At 47.6% G+C, this 24,676-nt stretch overlaps 6 protein-coding genes across 6 annotated transcripts; 4 read left to right on the top strand and 2 right to left on the bottom strand.

Moving 5' to 3' along the window:
* Window positions 1-180: 180 nt before the first annotated feature.
* Window positions 181-546, bottom strand: BJ212DRAFT_1260563 (uncharacterized protein; the record flags this gene model as incomplete). Its single annotated transcript, XM_041330123.1, has 1 exon — window positions 181-546. A coding segment is annotated over one exon (366 nt), but the record flags the coding sequence as incomplete, so codon positions are not given.
* Window positions 547-2,626: 2,080 nt separating this feature from the next.
* On the bottom strand, window positions 2,627-4,825 carry BJ212DRAFT_1261208 (carbohydrate esterase family 4 protein; the record flags this gene model as incomplete). The annotated part of the gene is made up of 10 exons (XM_041330162.1): window positions 2,627-2,772; window positions 2,869-3,061; window positions 3,117-3,299; window positions 3,347-3,394; window positions 3,494-3,546; window positions 3,602-3,622; window positions 3,678-3,761; window positions 3,809-3,899; window positions 3,946-4,253; window positions 4,699-4,825. 10 exons carry the CDS (start codon window positions 4,823-4,825, stop codon window positions 2,627-2,629), a joined length of 1,254 nt encoding a protein of 417 aa, XP_041198276.1.
* Window positions 4,826-6,259: 1,434 nt separating this feature from the next.
* Window positions 6,260-9,661, top strand: BJ212DRAFT_1523571 (uncharacterized protein; the record flags this gene model as incomplete). The annotated part of the gene is made up of 12 exons (XM_041341712.1): window positions 6,260-6,330; window positions 6,792-6,869; window positions 6,980-7,311; window positions 7,441-7,575; window positions 7,738-7,799; window positions 7,903-8,032; window positions 8,082-8,138; window positions 8,179-8,472; window positions 8,499-8,609; window positions 8,664-8,780; window positions 8,838-8,862; window positions 8,925-9,661. The coding sequence occupies 12 exons, from the start codon at window positions 6,260-6,262 to the stop codon at window positions 9,190-9,192; spliced, it is 1,680 nt and encodes a 559-aa protein (XP_041198275.1). The 3' UTR covers window positions 9,193-9,661.
* Window positions 9,506-12,658, top strand: BJ212DRAFT_535111 (P-loop containing nucleoside triphosphate hydrolase protein). The gene is made up of 12 exons (XM_041343431.1): window positions 9,506-9,937; window positions 9,989-10,041; window positions 10,095-10,129; window positions 10,193-10,227; window positions 10,280-10,611; window positions 10,661-10,768; window positions 10,819-10,887; window positions 10,937-11,234; window positions 11,287-11,652; window positions 11,708-11,899; window positions 11,956-12,325; window positions 12,375-12,658. Exons 1-12 carry the CDS (start codon window positions 9,762-9,764, stop codon window positions 12,621-12,623), a joined length of 2,283 nt encoding a protein of 760 aa, XP_041198274.1. The 5' UTR covers window positions 9,506-9,761; the 3' UTR covers window positions 12,624-12,658.
* Window positions 12,659-18,606: 5,948 nt separating this feature from the next.
* BJ212DRAFT_1260835 (uncharacterized protein) lies at window positions 18,607-19,980 on the top strand (the record flags this gene model as incomplete). Its single annotated transcript, XM_041330139.1, has 2 exons — window positions 18,607-19,206; window positions 19,456-19,980. Coding segments are annotated over 2 exons (1,125 nt in total), but the record flags the coding sequence as incomplete, so codon positions are not given.
* Window positions 19,981-21,468: 1,488 nt separating this feature from the next.
* BJ212DRAFT_1573808 (P-loop containing nucleoside triphosphate hydrolase protein) lies at window positions 21,469-24,578 on the top strand (the record flags this gene model as incomplete). The annotated part of the gene is made up of 12 exons (XM_041342098.1): window positions 21,469-21,590; window positions 21,642-21,782; window positions 21,847-21,881; window positions 21,935-21,948; window positions 22,102-22,273; window positions 22,323-22,430; window positions 22,484-22,552; window positions 22,599-22,896; window positions 22,953-23,318; window positions 23,374-23,566; window positions 23,657-24,280; window positions 24,330-24,578. 12 exons carry the CDS (start codon window positions 21,469-21,471, stop codon window positions 24,576-24,578), a joined length of 2,391 nt encoding a protein of 796 aa, XP_041198272.1.
* Between the last annotated feature and the right edge of the window lie 98 nt (window positions 24,579-24,676).

Below are 24,676 nucleotides of genomic sequence, written 5' to 3'. Positions count from 1 at the left end.
CCCTCCTCGGTGTACATGGATAATTTGAATCACAATCCTGTTGGAGGATAGCCAAACCCAACTACTTTCCAAGTTCTTCAGCAGTGCTGCCCACAGTGCCTTCACCGCCATCAGGGGGCTCTTTAATGCGAGTCCTCAAAAAGAACCTTCATCGCCTCACCGGTGGCCTGAGGCGCAAGACTAGACAGTGTCGCAGGTGGCACAAATGGTTTGATAGCCGAAGCTAAGTCCTGTTGCGGGGATTCCGAGCGCGGATGCAAGCTGACTGAGATGCCCTTCAAGTTCTCCCGTCACTTCCTGACCTCTCCACTGGTTGTGATACAATATATCATGTTGCCTCCCAAATCGCCCAATAAACATTCCCCACCATCCAACATCCTCTTTCCAGTGCTTGAGCCCCACAGCTGTGATGTACGTATACCACACTGTGAAGAGAAGGGCTGTTGTTACCAAGGTGTATATGAAGTAACGTAGAGGTGCCCTTTGGCCCGGTGGGGAGACAGGCGTCAATATCTCTTTGCGTGGTCGTGAAGGCGGTAAGTCTGACTGGTTGACATGGTCAGATTCTTCGGACAAAGAGCCCGGCAGATGTTTCTCTTTAGCCAGAGAGGTAGGCGTTTCACTGCGATCCCTTGGAACTTCTACGGTCCCTTTTAGATCTTTTTCTGGTAGACATCGCGATCCTACGATTTGCAGGGATATACACGCTTAAGGAGGGATGTGAGAGGTATTTTCCTGCAATCGTCGAGGTTAACGCGACACCAAGACCTTCTCTTGTACAAGCTTACCAAAATTTATCCTGAGCTCGAGTGGTAATAGGAGTGGTAAGGATCATTAGGAGCCACTTGTTTTTAATGGAAACCCTGGGGTGCATGATGTCACCATGGCGTACTTCGCTACTTACTCCAACGTACAGCCACTTCAGTCCAGCCACAACTAGTATTTGTATATGTTGAATTCTAAAGCTCTACATCATGCATCATGTATCAAGCAACCTTTACGCGCATGTGTTCTACTAGTACTCAACCAGTGCATGCTCTGTATTCGGTCTTCGCCGCAGGCTGAAAATCTTGGTGGACGACTCGGTCCTTCGTCATCATACATCGATTCATACCTCGACTAATAGTCTAATGCATTCTATTTTGTAGCCTACCCCCTTGTTACCCACTAGTAGTTGGGGCTATCCGATTCCACTGAGCGTTGATCGTTCCACAGCACACAGCTAGCCGACAACGCATCTGGTGTCGGCAGAGACCTGATGGCGCGTGGTCACCTGTTTGTCGCGCTAAAAAAAGAGTCTCCAAAACTCACGCCAACGTTACGGTACATACGTCACGAACAATACATCAATGCATCGTGGCCGAGGACCCGGAAAAGATGCAAACTTATCACCGAAGGTCATGTCAGATGTACATATTTAGCTATGTTTTTTTAGCCGTGAAAACTCGGCTAACAGCCTGCAAATACATCATTTTAGATCATTTCCTGTCTAATTTCAATCTCTAGGATATCCACGCCAAGTAATTCACAACTCACTGGCAATATTTCATCGTATATAACAAGAAGATGAATAACGCTTGGAGCTTGGCTGGGTTGCCGCAGATCCCAACTCCTATTATCACTCGTTCCTGGACCATCCCCAGGGTACTGGCACATGTTATCTCTCTCCAAGTCGGGGATACAACGAATGATGATAGAGCGAACATACCAAGTTTGTACGCAACCTGAATCGTATAGTTTGTACTGTAAATATTCCTCATCTGGATAGAAATAAAAAAGAACAGCCGTCTTCTTTCATGCTGGTCCATCCAGGGACCAGAGACGACCACCGACGGATCTCAGTCGCCAGCCCACGGGACGACGAGGCTGTTGAATGAACATTCATACCGCCCGCTGCTCATACTACAATCTGATCTGTCAAGACTGTGAGTAGTGCCCTAGTATGGACTATGAGAGGCCGAGAGGCTATTCTCGATGCCTGTAAAGTCGACGGCCTCCCAGGCAGACCCAGTATCCATCAAATCATCTGCACGTGACTTAATTTTGGCACCATGGCCTTCATATATCAGCGGCCGCTGTCTGTCGCGGGGGCTACGTGATTCTGATTGTTACTTACAGAAAGAAATGCGGACTCCTGAGTACCCGACATCCCCGTCATCACCTCATTGTAGACCACCCTAACGCCAATGTCCGCTGGCAAACGTTTGCGTCGCAACCTCGGTCGTAACATCTCTGTTCATCAAGTATCGTAATTAGATTGTTAAGAAACATCGTCTTGGCACGTCCGTAGTGACCCGGCCATCATATGAAACAACAAAGCGAGAAAAAAGTCTGGTAACATCGAGATCAAGTGATATCAGCCAAGTCCGGTATATTAAATGAACATGCACAGGATATAAGAAAAAATACCGGGCTATTGGTGCCATCTTTGTCGACGAGTGCGAAATTCTAGTGAAGAGGGGAGAGAAATGTCAAGGTATGCTATGCGTGGAGAAGGTTGCAATGTACAAGGCAAGGATATAGTGTACGTGCGACCAGGAATAAAAGCATCGTCGAGCATGCCACAAGTACAACCAAAGATGAAGGAAAGGAGAACAAAAGGACCAGCGATCGGAGGACGAGAACCCTAGGCCAAGAGTTTCACGGCAAAGCCAACGAATGCTGCGCCTGCAGCAAGCATTCCCAAACCGTCAAATGAGGCTCTGTCCGCAGCACCAGTGGAATTGGTTTTCCCAGAGGCTCCAGAAGATGATCCAGAAGATGATCCAGACCCTGTTGAACTAGAAGACCCACCCGAGGGGCTCGAAACGCCACCGGTGACTGTTGTCGTGCCGCTGATATCTAAACAAGGGTCAATACAGATGCGACAAATTATAGTATTGGTCGCACATTGATCAAACGATGGTAGGGAGTAGTTGGTCTCGACGTATGGCTGAGTTTGATTTGTGGCAACGCCCATGGGAACGAGGTACTTGAATGCAGACTTCAGCTGGGTGTAGAACTTCACAGCCTCGGCCATGGTAAAGTTGTTCAGCTCGTGTGTGAGCATGATAGTACCCCCCTGTAAGCAGCGTCAGTCCTTGATGGGCGGTGATAGGAGTAGCGAAGGCATTTACGGTAGCAAAGGTGCCATTTTGTGCACGAGAAATGAGATTCTCATAATTCTGGTCGACATCAGCAGCAGTAATGCTACCAGTGCCTTCACGCCAATCGTTGGAGTCATATTGCCAAATGATCGTGCGCAAGCCCAGTGCATGGGCAACGGACCGGACCCGATCATCAACATCACCGAAGGGAGGCTATGAATGCGTTAGACAGTTGTACGCTTGGAAATGATTAGGCTTACCCTCCAGCACGTAGGCGTCACACCGATAACCAACTTGATCGCTTGCATCTATAAGTCAAAGTCAATAAATTTCTGACTATGCTCGGTCAAAAATCTCACGGCTAAGAAGAGGTCATTAGAGTGGAAGGTAAGGGAATGATGCTAGACGACGTACAATAGTAAAACTCGGCGAAGAGCTTGCGAGTTGGTCAAAGAAGTCACTATAGAGTGATATGATCAACCACCTGAGCATGTTTGTTCCCATGTAGCACTTACTATATTTATGCGACCAAGTGTCTACGCCAGTGTGACATCAATGTGCCATCACGATGACGAGTATGCGAAGACTCACGAACACAAATTTCATGACCGTCAGCGAGAGCGCGCTGCGCCTCAAGAGGCCAGTCCATGACATTACTGCCAATATAGAACATGGCTAGTTTGCAATAAGAATACTTACAATAAAGTTGAAAATCGACGTACTGGCTTTCTGGTTATTTTGTGACAAATAGTCGTAGAACACATTGTGGGAGCAATTAGGTCCATCGTCGAAACCATAACCTAGAGTATCAGGCTAGACAAAGTCAATTACCAGATTATGATAGGATAGAAAAACATACCTCTGGAACGGCAGCCAGATCCGGAGATAATCCAGCTAATTTTGGGGTAGTACATTGGTCATACGTCCACCAGCAATCTGGGTCAGACGAAGGGTATGAATAGCCGCTGAAGTCACCCAAGAGGGAGGCAGGCTGTGTGCCCTTGGGCTGAATATTTGGGATCTGACTCTGGATGGACTGGTACTTGGCTTGAGCATTCGTGTCATTGGGGAGGATGTCTGCGACTGTCCAGATAGCCGGGAACTCGTTCGCAGCGAGAGCAGCACTAACGGGCGCGTAGGAATATGCCGTGCATTCTTGATTCGGGTCTGAGTTGATGAGCGATCAGCGTGATTTTTCAACATGGCAAAAAAAAAAATGTTGGTCGGGCAAGAAATATGAAGTACGTAATCCAAAAATTCAGGGCCAAGAGTGGCTGAAGCTGTCAGGGCTATTATCGTCCATCTGTGTCAAACATATATAAATGTCGAAGGTATAGACGCAAATAGCAACGTAGTGTCACCAACGTCATGATACCCGCATGGAAGGCCGAAGCGTTCCTCGGTTCCCTCCTATTCGGAGGGTTGTTGTATTCGAGTGAAAAAGGGCATGTCCAACTGAACAAGCCACTCAAATGGAGCGGCGCCAACTGCCTTGCGTGAATGTGACGATCCAGAGGATGCGCAATGCGCCCGCCAATATACATCTCTCCATTCCAAACTAATTTGGCTAATGCCTGTAACTCGCATGGACGAATGATATTTTAATCCTCACCAGTGATCTGCGCCTCGCCCTGTTCAGTGGTGCGGTCCTGCGCACTGACAGACGAAGTAAAGAGCGTGGTTGCAATGAGAGCTGAGGAGACTGCTGGCTGTGAAGTAAAGAGCGACGACAAACGCATGCTGATGAGTTTGGGTGGTTGGAGGATTTTTAGAGAAGCAGAAGGAGATTGCGAGTGATTAAGAGTTGTCGGTTCGCGAAATAGGCAGGAGTTTAAAATTGGCGGAAACTTCGTCGGCGAGGATATTCTTTCTCACTGAAAACTGAATCTGCTGGGAAAATGTATGAGCTGTAGGTGTGGTGGATACCGCGTTACAGAAATTTCGATGGTGGGAGGAGAAACAACACCCGGGTGCAAAAAACACGCAGAATCGGTATATATAGCCAGCCGACGGTCGTGCCGTTCACCGTATACGTATGTATGCATGTATGTTCAAACTTCGTAAAGGCTCCGGCTAAAAATAAACTATCCGTTATAAAAATGGCCTGCCCATATTTAAATACAAAAAGCCGCACTATGTCCAAGTTGAGTAATCCCTATACCGATTAAGATACCAACACAAGCAGGGGGACATAAAATTTCAAAGGATGGTGGCACCATCTTTGAGGGAGTTCGTGACGGCTGGATATCCATATAAAGAATGTCTAGACGAAGTCCTAGAAAATCTTCAAATATTATAGATCCAAAAAAGGCATATGGATAATAACATGATATTTTAGAAGTCAGACTTGAAAGTTCTATGCGCTCTAGGTCCAATAGCGTTCTGAAACTTCTGATGATGAGATAGTTTGACATATGTGCATCGAGCCATAGCTAGTAGGAAAAGTTTCACCCTGAACGTGTCGTACTAGCCCTGCACGTAAAATGTCAACGAGGGACCACCAATTGGCTCCAATGCGTTGTTGACCCTGCAGAACGGTAATATCATTACAGGGACAGGCAGAAAATAGGAACGTCTATTACTACAGGCCGTGACACAGGCACGAAAAAAATACTGACGAGATATTAGTACATAAAACACCTAGACTGAAGTTTGTCGTGGACGCAGCTGGCCGCGAGGCAAGAAACGCAACAACCCGTACAGCAGCATGATCAACCGTGACAGTCTTCAATGGTCAGTTGGATCCACAAAATGGTACTGTCCCCTAAAAAGATTATTTGCGTTTGATCTGCGCGCGCGATGATCGATATCGATGGGTCAATGATCAGGCCTTCAGGATTCAGTAGGCTTCCGTGGGTGCAGTCAAAAATACTTGATTGAAAGTTCGAAGATAATCGTGTGACTGTCCGACGTCCAGGTCCCGGATGCAGTTGCCACGTCGCTGTCATCGCACCTCGGTGGTTGTGGACCGTGGTTGTGTTTGTTGAACTTGAACATTGTAAGTCGTCACTTATTCATTAGGCGCTGTCGCGATCAGCATGATGCCAGTAGACTACGGCGGGTTGAAAGCGAGGCACTGTCATTGACTCCACGATGAAGGGCTTGCGTTCATGGCCGCCGACTTGAGGTTGTTCCGGTGAGTGACTACTAGTAGTCGTCGTGAGCGCTACTACATGCCAGAGCACATGGCTATTATGCTTGGAACTGCACAGGGAAGCTTCCGAAGCTCACCACAGGACACCATGTAAGTACTAGAGTCTTTACTTGGAATCATCATAAGGCGTATGCTTGCCGTAGTATGCTTACTCTCTCTTCATTTCTGGTCTCATACCGGCGCCTCCATTCAACTCCAAGCATAATTGCGGTCCGGGATACAAACAAAACACTGCGTTCAACGATCACCGGATATTGAAATCATGCCTTCTTCCAAACTCAGCTAGAGTGGTCTTGCAAGGTGATAGTCAGGCTTGCCATAATCTTGGTTCAATATTACAAACTGAATTTGATACAGGTAGTGGGTTGAGAACTATTTCACCATTAGGTGAACCACCGAAGACGACGAAAGCAACACTGTATTTTACATCAAGCTTATCTACCAAGGCGCTCGCAGTTTCTCTTCCCCTGCCTCATAATAATATCCAACAGGTCCGAATAGCGACCCCTTAGTTTATGAAGTCTATGATGTGCCATCTTACGATGTCTCAGATGCATTTACAACCCTTCCGATGGCCTCGTTCGCAAATCCCTTAGCGGTGGAGTTGCACAGAACCCTGCGCTCCGCCCGTAAGCTTTTATACTCAGTCCATCACCATTCTTTAGACATGCCGCAACTAAGATAGTATATGTTGTGACCTCCTCTCCATCGACTCTCGCATTACCGCTCTCTCCGGCAGGGGTGCCGGTTACGAGCCTGCGCATACTGGTCATACATGCCACAGAATGTTAACGCCCTCCCTCTCTGGTGACGTATTCGCAAGTCCGAGTGCAAAACGAATTTTGGCCGCCATTGAGTTTGCTGTGTTCGAAAACGGCCCCACCCATCGAGACGTGGTGGTCATCATCAACAATTTTACTGGCAATCGTTTGAACTTTGGTCTAGCTATGGAGCATGCTCGTGCGAAATATACGGGACTGAAGGTTGTGAGCGTGCTGAATGCGGACGACATTTCGCTTTTGCCCCAGACAAGGCGAGACAGGAAGGCCGTAGGGATGGTCTGTCCGAGAGGTTTCGGACGAAACATTTGTGTGCAAGGTCCTTGGTGCTTTTACAATGTTCGGTGGCAAATGGGGTGAGTGCTAGGATTTCTTCAAGGTAGCTTGCTTCTGCTAGTGCTCATGATAGATCTCCTTGTAGCATCCGCTTCTTCAAGTGCCCCTAGTCCCACACTTTCACGTGCGAAGTGTCTTGGTGACGCGCTGGTTGTACATCTGCGTAGCATTGATGGTGCACTCGGACATTGTCATGTTCCTGGACGAGAACCTCTTTCGGGTCTGAGTTTAGGCATCATTTATCATACACATACGCTAGCATTCGGTAATGCTCTTAGATCCCACTGCTACGCTATCAATTGCGTGGCATGAAACCGTGGTGCTTTTCAACTGATTGCCGATGACAACGTTGGGTTGGAACTCGGTTTACACAATGAACTAGGTGTCTGCTGTGCATTGTTTAAATCCTCTTGTTGGCTCACCACCGAGATATTGTTGCACCTGGTGAGTATGTCTCCATGGCGGAGGATGGTGCAAATATCTGCCAGGGTGAAGGTACATTATTCAATTAAGATTTCCTTCCAAAATGAACTTCTTTGCATTTCAGGGGTGTCCACGTTTGATGCTCATGAGCCGTGGCTCCGCGAAGATAATGTCACTGTTGTTTATGGACAATCTTGGCGGTATATCGCAACTTGAAATTGGCGCAGTAGTGGAAGAAGTTCGTGGCGTTCTTGGTAGGTGAAATGATTTCACCAAGATACAAAAGCAATTTACATAAATTAGCGTCGCAGAAGATTGTTCCGTCTCGTGTCTACTGCGCTCCATTGATGACCTCGTTGAGTGCGCCTGGCTTCTCCATTTCCGTTGTGAATGCATTCAGTATTTACGAACTTATTAATGGTGATTCAAGTTCCATCCGCATGGCTAGGACATACTACTGATAGATTATATATCGCTGCAGGCAACAACGAGGACGATGAGATCGACTTGCTCGCGCTCCTGGATGCTCCAACGGGTGCCCATTCCTGGCTTTGTGTACGTTCGTGGCTGGCTGTCAGGGCCACCCCTGCCGAGGATGAAGCGCAGGTGGAGGCCTTGCTGCGAACCTTCACTTCTTCTCCCTCTGGAATTTCTCAGTCTTCATCTGATGGGGATTCGACTTGGCAAGGTTTGGGTGTGTTAGAAGAGAAGATGAACTAGGTATTAGATATGCACGTCAAGCTGCGCTGGTTCCTGAGCCAGATATGACACAATTTGACACGGTTGTGGGCGATGGTGATTGCAGAGAGACGTTCACTGGTGGCGCTAAAGGTTTGTTTAGGAGTACATGCTGTTCGCTTGCCTCTGATCCTGACCAGAATACAGCCGTTCTTGTGGCCCTCGACTCTGGGATCCTCGATCTAGCGAAGACAGTTCCTGTCGCATTTGTTAGTGAGGTAAGTGAAATGCTGGAAGGGAGCATAGGTGGTACTGCTAGTGTTCGTAAGTTGGCAATTCTTGGACGTGAATAACGTGGATAACGTTTCTGTGCGTTGATAGCTTTTGCGATCTTCTTCACAGCATGGTCCAGTACCCTACGTTCACTAACCGGCCCATGTTCACTGGATGCCACTTTAACTGTGTTAGGAATACACATACACGTCCGGGAAATAGAAGCATCGTTGACGCACTGCTACTATTTTGTACTGTGCTTTCATCAGATGCTTCACTGGAAGATGCTGTTATGGCTGTGATTCTGAAAGAAGGTGCGGAAAAGACCCGAAGAATGAAGGCACGATTAGGACGGGCATCATACGTGGGGGGTGGGGAAGGAAGGGATAGTGTTCCTCCTGACCCCGGTACTTGGGGAGTAGCCAATATCGTGGTTGGGTTTGCAAAGGGTATGGCTGTGTAAGCCCATCCCTGGAACTTCAATGTCAGGCAGTTTTCCTTTTTCGAAGGGCTATGCATCCTACACGTAACATTGTGTGCACACCTTCAAGCTGTCGCCTTAAAGTATTTATGGACCTACAACTAGTGCTCATACGGGACATCCTGTATGAGATAACAATTTTATGTCCTGTGCGTGTCCTTGTGCCGTCGATTCTCGTCGCATCCTTTCCATGTATAGACAGGTTCTAGTAGGCTCTGGCATCAGAAAATATCAGAACAACAGGATTTGCCGAATAGGTCATCGCAGATCTCTTCTGATTGGTTGGTATGAGTCTTACTATGACCTTACTTCACATTTGCATAGGGATGTCCCCAGATGCGGCTGTCAATGAACAACAATCTCACCAACAGATGATTATGCACTAATTACTGTGTGTGCAGCATCTCACGGCGCTCTCTCTGCAAGTGGTTTACCCTGAATTCCAGCTTAATGTCGTGTGCTTTGATATGCATGTCCAAGGAGGCGCCAGGGCATAAAAACAGAGGTCATTCAGATATCGTGCATAACACATTTCTCACATCCAATCTACCATGAACAAATTTCTCGGACGTAGACAAACCACATCGTCGGGCCATACGTCTCCTGATACCATGTCTCTTCCTGGTTCTGCCAGCCCTCCAGATACGGGGATTGACATATCATCCACTGACTATGCCCTCAGACGTAGAGAGCTTATGAAAATGATGTCTGACCTGAAGTCCATGGGGTGCGTGTTTGTGTATCTGGCTGCACAGCTTACTCATGCGATTTCTTATAGTGCCGAGGCGCTCATCGACTTACCATCCGTAGTCGTCATTGGTGGCCAATCAGGTTCGTGGTCGCCTCCTCTTGCAACCACAGCTGTACTCAACCCAATATTTCAGCGGGCAAAAGCTCACTCGTTGAAGCTGTTAGTGGGGTACGTCGGTAGTTAGTTTATCCTTTTGTCCGTTGGCTCATTATGTTTTCCGTTATGATAAAGATCAATGTCCCGAGAGACAGTGGAACATGCACAAGGTGACCCTGCCACCATCAGTCATTGCAAGGGATGCTTATACTACTCTATTAGATGCCCTATGGAATGTACGATGTCTAGTCATGCCACGTCGTGGTCTTGCACTATCACCTTACGGATGGGTTTCGACAATAACGGCAAAGACATGCCAAAGACTGTCACGGTGCCCTTTGGCCGAACGATTACCGACAGAAGTGAGGTTGAAGTTTGGCTGCGTCGTGCCCAGGCAGCCATTCTGAACCCGAATGTCCCTTCTTCGAGTTTCCACACGAAGACCATCGAAGAACTCAGGAGCTTAAGGAATACACTAAAGTTCTCCCGTAACGTGGTGTGCGTCTCGATTGAAGACCCCGAGGCCACAGACTTGTCGTTCTATGATCTACCAGGTAAGAATGCTGATCTGGATCGAGACAATACATCTGATGTGCAATGAAGGTTTGATCCAAAACGAAGAAGCCGAAACTGTTGCCCTCGTGAAAAGTTTGGCGGAACATTACACCAAGAAAGAGAACACCATCATATTGACCACAATTCCAATGAGTGGTACGTGTATGAACTGCGAAATCATTTTTAACTGATGTGTGCCCTCCTAGATGATATGGAAAATCAACAATCTATGAGTCTTGCAAGGGCCGCAGACCCCGACGGAAAGCGAACAATTGGCAAGTCGCCCATATTGCAATATGATTAAATCAACTCAAGATTTTCTAGGTGTCCTTACAAAGCCTGACACACTCGGCGCCGGTGCTATCAACCAGCGCCGAAAATGGGTAGAAATCATCGAGGGCCGTTCGGAAGATCACACATTGAGACATGGTTTTTACTGCGTGCGTCTTCCTGATGATGCCGAACGGGCACAACGCCTGTCTCGTGCTGAATCGCAAAGGCGTGCTGCTGAATATTTCGACACAACCTCGCCCTGGAATAGCGTAACCGACCGTCGTCGATTTGGAATTCCAGGATTTGTCTCCGATGTAAGCCGACTGCTCATCCAGCTGATCGAGGAAGCGTGCGTGAACCTTCCAGCTCGCACGCTATAACAGAACTTACATCGTCTGTAGTTTACCGCGCCTCAGAGAAGACATCGACAAGCTCCTTGCCCAATGTAACAAGGAATTCGATGCATTGCCCCCGCCACTTGCAAACGACCCACAAATCGAGGTTTTGGGGCGCGTTAATGCATTCTGCGATGTCTTCAAGGGCTTCGTGAATGGCAGTCATGAAGACAAACGTCTTGCGCAGCGGAATCGTGCACTCTATGCTATCTTTAAGAGGGATATACGCGGCACTGCTCCTGACTTCAGGCCTTTTGAAAATCCGGGAGAGTGTCCTCCACTGGATGACACCGAGGGGAAGATGACACTTACTGAACGAGATCCTGGCGTGAAAGTGATGGGCATATATGACATCAGCAAAGCCATCCAAGAGTATGTTTCCGCATTTCGTTGTGGTAGTTGGATGGCAGCTCAATTATTCATCAAGGGCAATTGGATGGGAGCTTCCAAACAACGTGCCATATCAGGCGAAGGCGAACCTTATCGCTGAATTCATCAAACTCTGGGTTGCTCCGTCTGAGCGCTGTCTCGCTGGCATCAATGACGTGCTCGATCAAGTCATCGACACACTCATAAGCGTCCATTTTGGACGTTTCAAAGTCCTTGAGGGTTATGTTGGGTAAGTGCTGACTTCTCACGACTATTCCCTTGGCTTAAGTTGTCTTTCGACATTAGCAATTTGATAAGAACTCAGGTTGATATCTGCAAGGCGCTCGCCAAAGAAGCTGTCAAAACGGCTTTGGATTTGGAAACTACCCCATACTATACCCAAAACACTCACTATCTTCAAACACTCAGCGAAAAATGGCTGGCCTACTATAAGATAGTTCGGAAACGCAGGACTGATCGCGCACAGCCTGCACATCCAGAAACTCTATATTATCGCGGCGAGTCTCCGGAGTCCAAAGCTTTGAGGGCTCTTGCAGAGGCGGGGTACACAGATATTAGCGTACCAGATCTTGCGCGTCTGTTACCTCCCGACTCACGCGAGAAAGAGCTAATTGTGATGGCTGATGTCCGAGCCTATTATCACGTCGCCTACAAGGTGAGTCTCGTTTATCGTCTGCGTTTCAACTTGTTTATTCCTCGAGCAGCGTATCATTGACCATATTCCTCTGACGATTGAGCATGCTCTCCACCATGCCCTGGCAGAACAACTGTCACAGAGCCTTCTCACAAGCTTGCTGACCGATGTTGCGTCTGGGCCCAACTTCTCTGAGCGCATGAACGAGTTGGTCAGCGAAGACGCTTCCATTGCTCAGAAACGCGCATCGCTCTCGACGAGAAAACAGCGTCTATCAGACATTCGCCGGAGACTCATGACTTTTGGTAACAGTACTTGATCGCTGAGGGGTAACGACGTATTTTCGTCTGCTAGACTTTCGTGCAAATATAGAGGTTGAGACCTGTCATTATTTATGTAGTGGTTGCTGTATTGTTCTGTTACAAGCTGCGAACTCCGGTCGTTGCATAGTTTTGCGAATGGAGCAGCGTAAATTACGAAAGGAGGCGCGGGTACACGATGTTTGCTCGTGAGCAAAATGGTGCGTTCAAAGATCGGGAACGGTGCCCGAGGAAGTGAAACATCGGCAGTCGTTGGAAGCGTTCGTGTAGGCGAGATTTAAAGGGGATTGATTGTGGCTAACTGTCCAGCTGGAGCAGTAGGGATTGGAGTCATTGAACGAAAAGGTAATACATGTCTTGTTAAGTAGCTGGACTTGACATCCATGTTCACGATAAAAATTTTATAAGCTGCTGCAGAAGAGGGGCAACTTAGTGTCGGAGCTAATAAGGGTAGACGGCTGAGATTATCCGAGAGAAAAGAGTTAGCGTTCAATTCCAGAAGTCGTGTACGAATGAGTTGGACATTTACATGTCAACTTGGAGTTGCGAAATTCTTTGCTAGGCCTCTTTTGCACGCTGGGAATAAAATTAATATTGCCATCATCAGTTTCATTCACGATCTTGAGTGAGAGACAGAGGCATGAATAGAATATACAGAGCGAAATCATCGAGTTCACTGGCGCCGGCATTTCTCGTTTCGCGTAACTATAAGTAGCTGAGGACTGGACGCAGACTAGGACGCGGAGTCTGCGCAGAGTCGGACCTCACACAAACTTCCCAGTACCGCTGACTTTCTGAAGTAGCTGTATATGATTAAGGTTCAAAAGCTTATGTAAAATGGAGTCATATCCGCCTTCCAAGTTGTTATCCAGACTCCACAGCCTTAAAGCTTCAACTTGAAGTTAAGCTGTCGCCTTTGTATTTATGGACCTGCTTCTTGGACCGGTACCAAGTGGAACCCCGGCTAGGACCCCGAAAACCAGACCCCAACATCGCGCCCAACAGCGCCTACGCCGTCAAACGGCGACCTGCCGATCACCTCGGCCAACCCCAAACCCCATAGAACTTACTTCCCAATAACTTTTACCCTCTCTTCAACTAATAATATCCATAGAAATGGCACATGGTGGCACTCCAATGCCACCACCAATCTCGGCTCCTCTCACTAGAAAGAACAAAGCTACTTCCAGTAAAACCCTACTAACCCCAAGCAAAACCCTAAAGGAATATGTAGAAGGTGCAGACATTAGGATGGACATCACCACCATTCCAGCAGCGAGAAAGTTTTTAAGCACCAATGGCTTGATCCTATCAACAGGTGGAGGCACCCTTGAAAACTTAACCCTTGCTCTGTTCAAACTAAGCCTATCCCCTACCTTAGGGGCCACCCATACTGAAGCCTTAAGGGCAATTGCTATTATAGCCCATGAAATCGAGCAAACCATAAACACCAACAAACTAGTAGAGAAAATAGCAGCACTCATGGGTGGACCCATAGCAACGCTAGACAAAAAGGTGGAGGCACTAGCAGAATTCACAGACAAGCAAACAACTGCTCTAGACAAGGCCATGAACGAGGTGTGTGACCATATCACTGAATCATCAAAAGGCATAGAGAAAGCAGTAGAGGGTGTCATTCAAACCAAGATCACTGAGTTGAGCACAAAATGGTCTGAAGGACCCAAATCATATGCCAATGCCACAAAGTTGGGGATGCCTGCACCACTAACCAGAATCCTAGCACATAGTGAAGCACAGGCAACACAAATCCTCATCGGCAAAAGATTCATCACTGGTGTCAACTCCCTCTGAGAACTTACAGAGGCACAACTAGTTGCAAAGGCCAAAATGGCCATTGAGTTACTCAAAAATGCAGGAATGGACCTCCCCTCCAACATGGCAATCCTCTCAGCAAGAAAACTTGCTCATGGCGGCATTCTCTACGAACTCAGCAACCCGGAATCAGCGGCTTGGCTTAGCATCCCAGGGAACAGAAGCAACTTCCTGGAACAATTCGGAGCAGAGGTAATCATAAAAGACTGCATGTACCACCTCATCATCGAAAATGTCCCTGTATCCTTCAACCCAACCTCTCCAGTGGTGACCTCAGAAATTGAAATGAAAGGTGGCCTTCAACCAAAATCAGTGATCAAGGCCAGATACATCAAACCTGTTGCTCGCAGAAATCTGAACCAAAGGACCGCTCACATTGCCTTATCCCTCAACTCAAAGACCCCAGCCAACCAGATCCTTTGACATGGAATCACCATAGAGGGCAAGAAGGTGTATGGCTGCAAACTGCTTCCTGAACCCACAAGATGTCTAAAGTGTCACACTTTTGATGGAGGGCACATAGCTGCGGAATGTCAACAGGAACATGACACCTGCGGCATGTGTGGCGAGAAGCACTGCACTGCAGAATGCAAGATTGACAATGCAGCAGCCTACCACTGTGTCAACTGCAAGTCAAACGGACATGCAGCCTGGAGCCAAGAATGCCTGACCTTCAAAGCGAAATGGGAAACACACAAGAACAGAAACGATGAAGCCCAGTACATATACTTCCCTACTGAGGACCTGCTAACATGGGAAACAAGCAGACACACCCAAGCCAACATCAACATTGACCACCACCAGCAGCAAACCTACCCAGCTGAACAACGACACCCACCACCCCATGAGGAGGACTGGAACACAGTCCCCAACCACTGACAACACAACAAGACAAACCAGCAATGCACAAACTCTAACCACATACCCCTAGGCACCCAAGCTTGCCTCACCAACACTTGGGGTACAAACACCCAGCAAGCTCCCCAGGAACACAGTTCCAGACCCACACCAGCAAACAGAAACCACCAACCTCCACTGATGGACACACTCCCCCCCTGCCACACCACCCAATCATCTCCAACAGTGATATTGACCACCACGGCTGGGATTAATGCCCAACACAACTAACGATCCCCCCAACAGAATGGACCTCAAAATTTGGCAGCAAAATCTACACAAATCCCTTGGCGCATGGGAACATCTAATCTGTAATCTAAACCCTGACGTGTATGATATAGCTTGTATACAGGAACCTTACCTCAACCCGGTCAAACTCGCCAATGCCTCAAATCTGGGTCGCTACTGGGATGTAATCTATCCGACACATCACCACACCAGCCCAGACTGCACCCAAATGATCATCCTCATCAACAAGCAACTTTTGAAGAACAAATGGCACACAATAAAAATCAACTCCTCAAATATCATGGCAATCGAACTACTGGGCCCCTTCGGAAAGGTGTGTATCTATAATGTATATAACCCATGCAACCACGACAATGTCCTCCACTTCCTAGAACGTCATATGCATACTGAACATAATGTATGCCAAAACCACACTAGAGACTGCTCAAGGCATGGAAGACGACGCAGAGCACATAATCTGGATGGGAGACTTCAACCATCACCACCCCATGTGGGAATTAACATGTAACACTCACCTCTTCACAGCGGATAACCTGAACTCAGCAGGTACACTAATCAACCTTCTAGCACTGTACAACCTCACCCAAGTCCTCCCAACTGGTGTCACCACACTTGAGGCCTTGAACACAAAGAACCAAACCCACCCCGACAATGTTTTCTGCTCAGAGGCCCTTGTAAATGCTTTCACCCAATGCGAAGTCAAGTACCATCTAAGACCAGTCATTACCGATCACTACCCCATTATAAGCACCCTGGACCTCAACCCCAACTGCACAAATCCAACCCCGTGCCTGAACTATAGAGAGGCAGACTGGGACCTAGTCAATGAAGCCCTAGCGACATGACTTGACAACATCGGACACCCTACCGAGCTCACTAACTGAGACCAGTTCCAAGAATCGCTGACAGCACTAACAGGAGCTATACTCAAGACCGTAGAAGAGCAGGTCCTGAAAGTCAAGCCCTCACCATACTCAAAAAGATGGTGGTCGAAAGACCTGGACCAAGAATGCAAGCAAGTCCACAAGCTCGGCAAGAAAGCAAGGAACAAGCTACCTCAGAAAAATCACCCCATCCATGAAGAATACCGAACAGTGCACAACCGGTTCTCGGAAAATATCAAGAAGGCTAAGGACTCACATTGGGATGAATGGCTAGAAATGCTAACTGAGACAGGCATTTGGAACTTCCACAGATATGCCACAAGCAACCCAGCAGAGCAAATCCACACGAGGATAACGACACTTCAAGACCCTCAACCTGCACCCGAAGCTAACGTGAATGACACGCAAGATAATGAACGAAAAAGCCAGCTCCTATATGAAACCTTCTTCTGTCCACCCCTGGACAACAACTTCGTAGACCCCAACTATGAATATGAACCACCAATATGTGAATTCCGTCCAATAACCCACCAGCAAATCCACAGAGCAATTGCGAGACTTGGTCCACACAAAGCCCCAGGACCCAATGGAATCAGCAACATAGTATTCATCAAATGCGCCAACCTACTCATTCCTTATCTAGGCCCTATCTTTTGTGCCACCTTCCATCTCGGAGTCTATCCAGATGAGTGGAAACAGTCCTTGACCATTGTCCTTCAAAAACCAGGATGCCTGGACTACTCCCTCCCCAAAGCATATAGACCAATCACCCTTCTTGACTCAATGGCTAAGATCCTTTCATCTTGTGTAGCAGACGATCTAACATATATTTCAGAACAGCACAACCTCCTCCCCCCAACGCATTTCGGAGGACGCTGTGACGATCAGGCCGGCACTAGGCATGTATGATCAATAGCATGGTCTTTCTCACCTACAGAAAAAGGAGATAAAGCGCGGATCATTAAATCCATATATATCAACCCATCCGCTCTTACTCCAGTCTGGTCCTAGGAATCCATCCTCTCATGTCCTATCCATGTCCACCTATCTCTGCTGGTGCGTTATTTTCCCAAATGTCATTGCTAAATGAGCTGCAGGTCTTATTACACGACTACTCACATTCTGCAGCGCATGATGTTTTACTACCTATAGACTCATTGTGCACTCGCTAAACCACGCTACAATTCTCGCCTACGCATTCCAGACACTCACACACTATGATATAAATGACCGCAGTACATACAATGAAGTAGTTTTTCTTCCCCCGGAATCGGTTCTATAGGAGAGTGATTCTCGCATTATTTTGTAGACCTTGCACTATCCATCTATTTTGTTCCTTCCTGACAATCCTGCGCAATTCGACTGTTCTGAAGTCCATACCACTAGGAACTTACCCTCAAGCTTGGCAAGAATACTCAACCCACGACTGGTAGTTTAGCGCTATTCTTCACTCGCGCTATATCCCTTGCGACCAGCCGCTCCATAGAGCGCAGTTGATTTTTATTAACAATGGTTGATTTTTGCCTGCGCTCCTGGTCAATTCCTTGGTATAGGAGTTCAGAGGTATACCTATGGCCAGCGTTCAAGTTTCTTAGGCTGATATAGATTTTAACCCCTTCGCTCACTTACTTCCCTTGTGCATAATTGAAGGAAGTGCTTCAATAGCAGTCCTCTCAGGCCAATCAATTAAACTCGTGCCTCTTAAGGATAAGTAGTGCTAGTTGCTAACAGCCTAGTACCTATTACTTCTTCACAATGCCCAGGCAGATCTACCACTGATTCACTCCATCTCTTAATGAAGTTTGTCACTGACACATGGGCCTCTAAGGACAGTTTCGTATCTATTCTCTTTTTGGACGTTAAAGCAGCCTTTCCTAGCGTGATAGTCAATAAGCTACTCCACAACCTCAAGAAAGCACGCCTTCCCCAAGAATACATAGACTGGTACCGTCGCAGACTGTCCAACCGCAAAACGACACTATCATCTGACGACTTCAAATCAGCCCCCTTCAACATTCAAAATGGCATTGATCAAGGCTGCCTGCTCTCCCCCCTCACCTTCATATTTTACAATGCAGATGTCCTAAGAGTTCCAGACCCCAAACCAAGACAGGGAGAAATGGGATTAGGTTTCATAGACGACATAGCCCTCCTGGCACACGCAAAAACATATGAAGAAGCCAACAACAAACTCAAGAACATGATGGAAAAACCGGGGGGTACCTTAGAGTGGAGCCATGAGCACAACGCTGAATTCGAACTAGACAAGACTGCACTGATCTGCCTGTCAAGAAAGCACACTGCAGACAAAGACAACCCCGGAAAATCGAAACCCATGCATCGTCCCTCAATCACAATAGGTAATCATACCATTAATCCCTCACACTCACATAAGTTTTTAGGAATAATAATCGACAAAGAACTGCGCTTCAAAGAACATGCCACATACGCCTTGGCAAAAGGCACAAAGTACATGATGACGTGCCAGAGAATGATCAGAACAACGAAGGGCATGAAGGGGAGGTGGATGAGAAAACTATACAGAGGAGTAATCATTCCTAAGATGTTATACGCAGCTGATGTGTGGTGCACAGACCTCATCTCAAAAGGAAGGGGCAAATCAGGAGGCAGAGGAGCGAGGGGCTTTGCGTCACAGATGGTGCAAGTCCACAGGATGGCCACTATCCTAATCACTGGGGCAATGCGTTGTGACAGTCAAGTTTTCCTTGGGCTTAGATTTACTTACTTTACTTACCTTTACCTACTCCCACTTTCTTTAGCTTATGTTCGCATTTTTGCTGCTTACTTAAGCATGTATCTCTTTCACTAGTGTCAGTACCAGCCTGAATGACAGTCCCTTTTGATGATAATTTCTACTCTCTGAGCAAAAAGCCAAGTCAGAATCCCATGGGCTGAACATACTGCTCTCCACTCAGCAGCTTGGCCAGCAGAAATATGATTCCCACAGCATTCCACTGCCTCAGACCTATTTGACATGCATGCTGATACTGCCCCTTTTCAGCAAATCTTGAGAAGCCAATGCCACCACGCCACACTGAGACTGGCCACCCTACACACGGACCACCCACTACATAAAGGTGTCGCGTCAGCACACCGATATTTAGCGAAGCATGACTTCACCAAACAGAAACAACTCCCATCCCCAATACACAAACTTTTCCGTGAATTCAAGATCAACCCTAACACCACCGAAACAATCCTCCCCATTCGCCACTACCCCAAGTGGACCCCAGACGTCAAAGTGCAGATAGTGGAGTTGAAGGAAAAGTCACTTGAGGAAGACACAAGAGCAGGAGAAGAGCTAAGGGTGTACTCAGATGGTTCAGTAATAGATGGAGGTGTAGGAGGCGCAGCTGTGTTGATGGAAGGGGAGAGAAGAATCAGGGAGAGCAGATTCCACCTAGGAAAGGAGGAGGAACACACGGTGTATGAGGGCGAGATAGTAGGAATGATACTCACAGTCAAGCTGCTGAAAGACAAGATGAGAGCGAGAGGAGGAAGAAGGACAATGGCTCTGGGAGCAGACAACCAAGTGGCAATTAGAGCGACCAACACCTTCCAGTCAAAACCGGGTCACTATCTGATGGACAAATTCCATGACAACCTCCACACCCTCTTCCCTACCGAGGGTGATGGAAAACTGGCTATACACTGGTCAGTGGGTCACATTGGCATCCCTGGAAACAAACAGGCAGATGAACAAGCCAAAAGGGCGGCAAGAGGAGAAACAACAGACACCCACCTACTCCCCACATCACTCTGCTCACCTAACAACATGCTGGCTACCCTCCCAGAAAGCAAATCAGCCATAAAGCAAATGTTCAATGCCTCAATCAACAAAGAAGCAAAAACTGTCCTGTGCAACTCACCACATAGTGACAGATTCCAGGAAATAGACCCATCCTACCCATCCAACCACTTCGCGAAACTAGCAGACAAGTACCCAAGAAAGCACGCTGCCCTACTCATCCAGCTCTGCACAGGCCACATCCCTCTGAACAAACACCTCCACAGAATTTCGAGAGTGCTCTCCCCACTCTGCCCTGCCTGCAAGGAAAGAGAAGAATCAGTACACCACTTTCTTCTATCATGCCCAGCACACACGAGACAAAGAGCAATCATGAAAGCAGAGATCAGAATGTGCATGCACAGCCTCAAAGACCTCCTAAACGAGGGGAAAAATATCAAGGCAGTCCTCAAATTCATCGCTCGTACCAAACACTTAGCAAGCACCTTCGGAGACATCAGCCCCCCAAAGAAGAATTAGAACCATCATGATGCGCTAAGTGCTTAGCCATCCCCTCTTCATATGCCTTAAGACAGCACTATCATCCTCGCACCAGCCCGGACCAGGATTACAGAACCCCCTCACCAGATTAGATAAACACCGAGTACCATAGAGTAACATACCGCATGTACTGTCTAACATAGGGCTACGCCCCAACGGACAATAAACAAGGATTAAAATTTAAAAAAAAAATTATGGACCTACGAGCGCTCATACGTGACATCCTGTACGAGATAACAATTTTATGTGCTGTGCGTGTCCTTTTGCGGGCGATTCTCATCACATCCTTGTATGGACAGGTTCTGATAGGCTCTGATATCAGAATATATCAGAACAACACAATTTATTGAATAGATCATCGCAGATCTCTTCTGATTGGCTGGTACGAGTCTTACGACATTTACATAGGGATGTCCGCAGATAGCTGTCAAAGAACAACAAGGTCACCAATAGATTATCATCTGCTGATGGTTGCTGTGTGAGCGACATTTCACGGCGCTCTCTCTTCTTATCCATGCAAGTGGCTTACCGGCTAGATTTCAAGTTAACGTTGTATACTTTGACACGCATGTCCAAGAAGGCGCTAGCCGGTGCATAAAACTAGAGATCATTCAGGTATTGTGTATATCCCATCTACCATGAAGACCACATCATCAGGCAATACGTCTCCTAATGCCAAGTCCTCTTCCTGGTTTTGCCAACCCTCCAGATATGGGGGTTGACATATCATCCACTGACTATGCCCGCAGGCGTAGAGAGCTTATGAAAATGATGTCTGACCTCAAGTCCATGGGGTGCGTGTTTGTGGATCTGACTGCACAGCTTGCTCATGCGATTTCTTATAGTGCCGACGCGCTCATCGACTTACCATCCGTAGTCGTCATTGGTGGCCAATCAGGTTCGTGGTCGCCTCCTCTTGCAACCATAGCTACACTCAACGCAGTATTTCAGCGGGCAAAAGCTCACTCGTCGAAGCCGTTAGTGGGGTACGTCGGTAGATAGTTTGTTCTTTTGTTCGCTGGCCTAATTATTTTTTCCGTTATGATAAAGATCAATGTCCCAAGAGACAGTGGAACATGTACAAGGTGACCCTGCCACAATCAGTCGCTGCAAGGGATGCTCACTGCTACTCTGTCAGATGTCCTATGGAATGTACGATGTCTAGTCATGCCACATCGTGGTCTTGCACTATCACCTTACGGATGGGTTTCGACAATAACGGCCGAGATCTGCCAGTGCAAAAGACTGTCACGGCGCCCTTTGGCCGAACGATTACCGACAGAAGTGAGGTTGAAGTTTGGCTAGCGTCGTGCCCAGGCAGCCATTCTGAACCCGAATGTCCCTTCTTCGAGTTTTCACACGAAGACCATCGAAGAACTCAGGAGCTTAAGGAATACACTGAAGTTCTCCCGTAACGTGGTGTGCGTCTCGATTGAAGACCCCGAGGCCACAGACTTGTCGTTCTATGATCTACCAGGTAAGAATGCTGATCTGGATCGAGACAATACATCTGATGTGCAATGAAGGTTTGATCCAAAACGAAGAAGCCGAAACTGTTGCCCTCGTGAAAAGTTTGGCGGAACATTACACCAAGAAAGAGAACACCATCATATTGACCACAATTCCCATGAGTGGTACGTGTATGAACTGCGAAATCCTTTGTAACTGAGTGATGGTGCCCTCCTAGATGATATGGAAAATCAACAATCCATGACTCTTGCGAGGGCTGCAGACCCCAACGGAAAGCGAACAATTGGCAAGTCGCCCATATTGCAATATGATTAAATAACAAAATTGTTCAGGTGTCCTTACGAAACCTGACACACTCGGCGCCGGTGCTATCAACCAGCGCCGAAAATGGGTAGAAATCATCGAGGGTCGTTCGGAGGATCACACATTGAGACACGGTTTTTACTGCGTGCGTCTTCCTGATGATGCCGAACGGGCACAACGCCTGTCTCGTGCTGAATTGCAAAGGCGTGCTACTGCATATTTCGACACGACATCGCCCTGGAATGGCGTGACCGACCGTCATCGGTTCGGGATTCCGGGATTTGTTTCCGATGTAAGCCGACTGCTTATCCAGCTAATTGAAGAAACGTGCGTAGAAATTCTAGTCGCTTGCTATAACAGAACTTAAGTCACCTTGTTTATAGTTTACCGCGCCTCAGAGAAGATGTCGACAGGCTCCTTGTCAAATGTAACAAGGAATTCGATGCATTGCCCCCACCACTTGCAAACGACCCACAAATCGAAGTTTTAGAACGTGTCAATGCGTTCTGCGATGTCTTTAAGAGTTTTGTGAATGGCAGTCACGAAGACAAACGTCTTGCGCAGCGGAACCGCGCGCTCTATGCTATCTTCAAGAGGAATATACGCGGCACTGCTCCTGACTTTAGGCCTTTTGACAAACCGGAAGAGTATATCCCACTGGACGATACTGAAGGGAAGATGACCCTTATTGAGCGAGATCCTGGCGTGAAAGTGATGGGCATATATGAAGTCAGCAGGGTCATCCACGAGTATGTTTTCGTGTTTTGTCGTGACAGTTGGAGAGCAGCTCAACCAATCATCAAGGGCAATTGGATGGGAGCTTCCGAACAATGTGCCATATCAGGCGAAGGCGAATCTCATCGCCCAATTCACTAAACTCTGGGTCGCTCCGTCTGAGCGCTGTCTTGCTGGCATCAATGATGTGCTCGATCAAGTCATCGACACACTCATAAGTGTCCATTTTGGACGCTTCAAAGTGCTCGAGGGCTTATGTTGGGTAAGCATTTACTCCTTATAACTATCGCCTTAGCCTAAGTTGTCTGTGACACTAGCGATTTGATTAGAATCCATGTTGGTGTCTGCAAAGCACACGCCCAAGGAAGCTGTCAAATCGGCCTTGGCTCTGGAAACTACTCCGCATTATACTCAGAACACGCACTATCTTCAAACATTGCGCGAAAAATGGCTGGCTCATTATAAGACAGTTCGGAGTAGAGCTTCTCAGTATAAGGCCCCCGTACATCATATTCAGCAGCATCATTCAGCCACGTCCCCTGATGACGATGACTATTCTGAGGAAGGGTCGATGTTGGAAGAAGAGGTAGATTCCGCAGGACCGATAGCCTGCGAAGGACCGACAGAGCGGGCATATCTTTCAGCAGTGATGCCGGGATATCCTTCAGTAAGGGAAACACCGCGGGATTATGATTCACCAAGGACAGTGGCGCATACTCCATCGTTTGCTTCGGCACGGGTAAAACCAGCTCCGCGCGTTGCATCCTCACAGCCTCGTGATTTGAGTCCAGCCGCTCCATCCCACAGTTATTCGACGTCGGAGACGCCTGAGGCCAAAGCTTTGAGGGCGCTTGCAGAAGCGGGCTATGCGAATATTGGGATACCGGATCTTGCGCGTCTGCTACCTCCCGACTCCTTCCAGGAAGAGCTAGTTGTGATGGCTGATGTTCGAGCCTATTATCACGTCGCTTACAAGGTGAGTCTCGTTTGTCGTCTGCGTTTCAGCTTGCTTATCCCTCGAGCAGCGCATCATTGATCATATTCCTCTAACTATTGAGCATGCTCTTCACCATGCCCTGGCAGAACAATTGTCGCAGAGTCTTTTCAAGAGCTTGTTGACCGATGTTGCGTCTGGGTCCAACTTCTCTGAGCGTATGAACGAGTTGGTTAGCGAAGATGCTTCCATCGCTCAGAAACGTGCATCGCTCTCGACAAGAAAACAGCGCCTGTCAGACATTCGCCGGAGACTCATGACTTTTGGCAATAGCACCTGATCGCTGTGAAAATTACGATGTGCTAGTACTTTCGTGCAAGTATAAATATTCCCTCTCGTTAACCTCCTATTGTCCTCTGTCGTTGTTTTGTGACGTAG

The sequence above is a fragment of the Suillus subaureus genome, assembly GCF_016647635.1.
Source record: "Suillus subaureus strain MN1 chromosome Unknown BJ212scaffold_3, whole genome shotgun sequence".
NCBI classification, from domain to species: Eukaryota; Fungi; Basidiomycota; class Agaricomycetes; order Boletales; family Suillaceae; genus Suillus; species Suillus subaureus.
The sequence above is the reverse complement of the archived record's forward strand: the minus strand, read 5'-3'. Positions and strand labels throughout refer to the sequence as shown.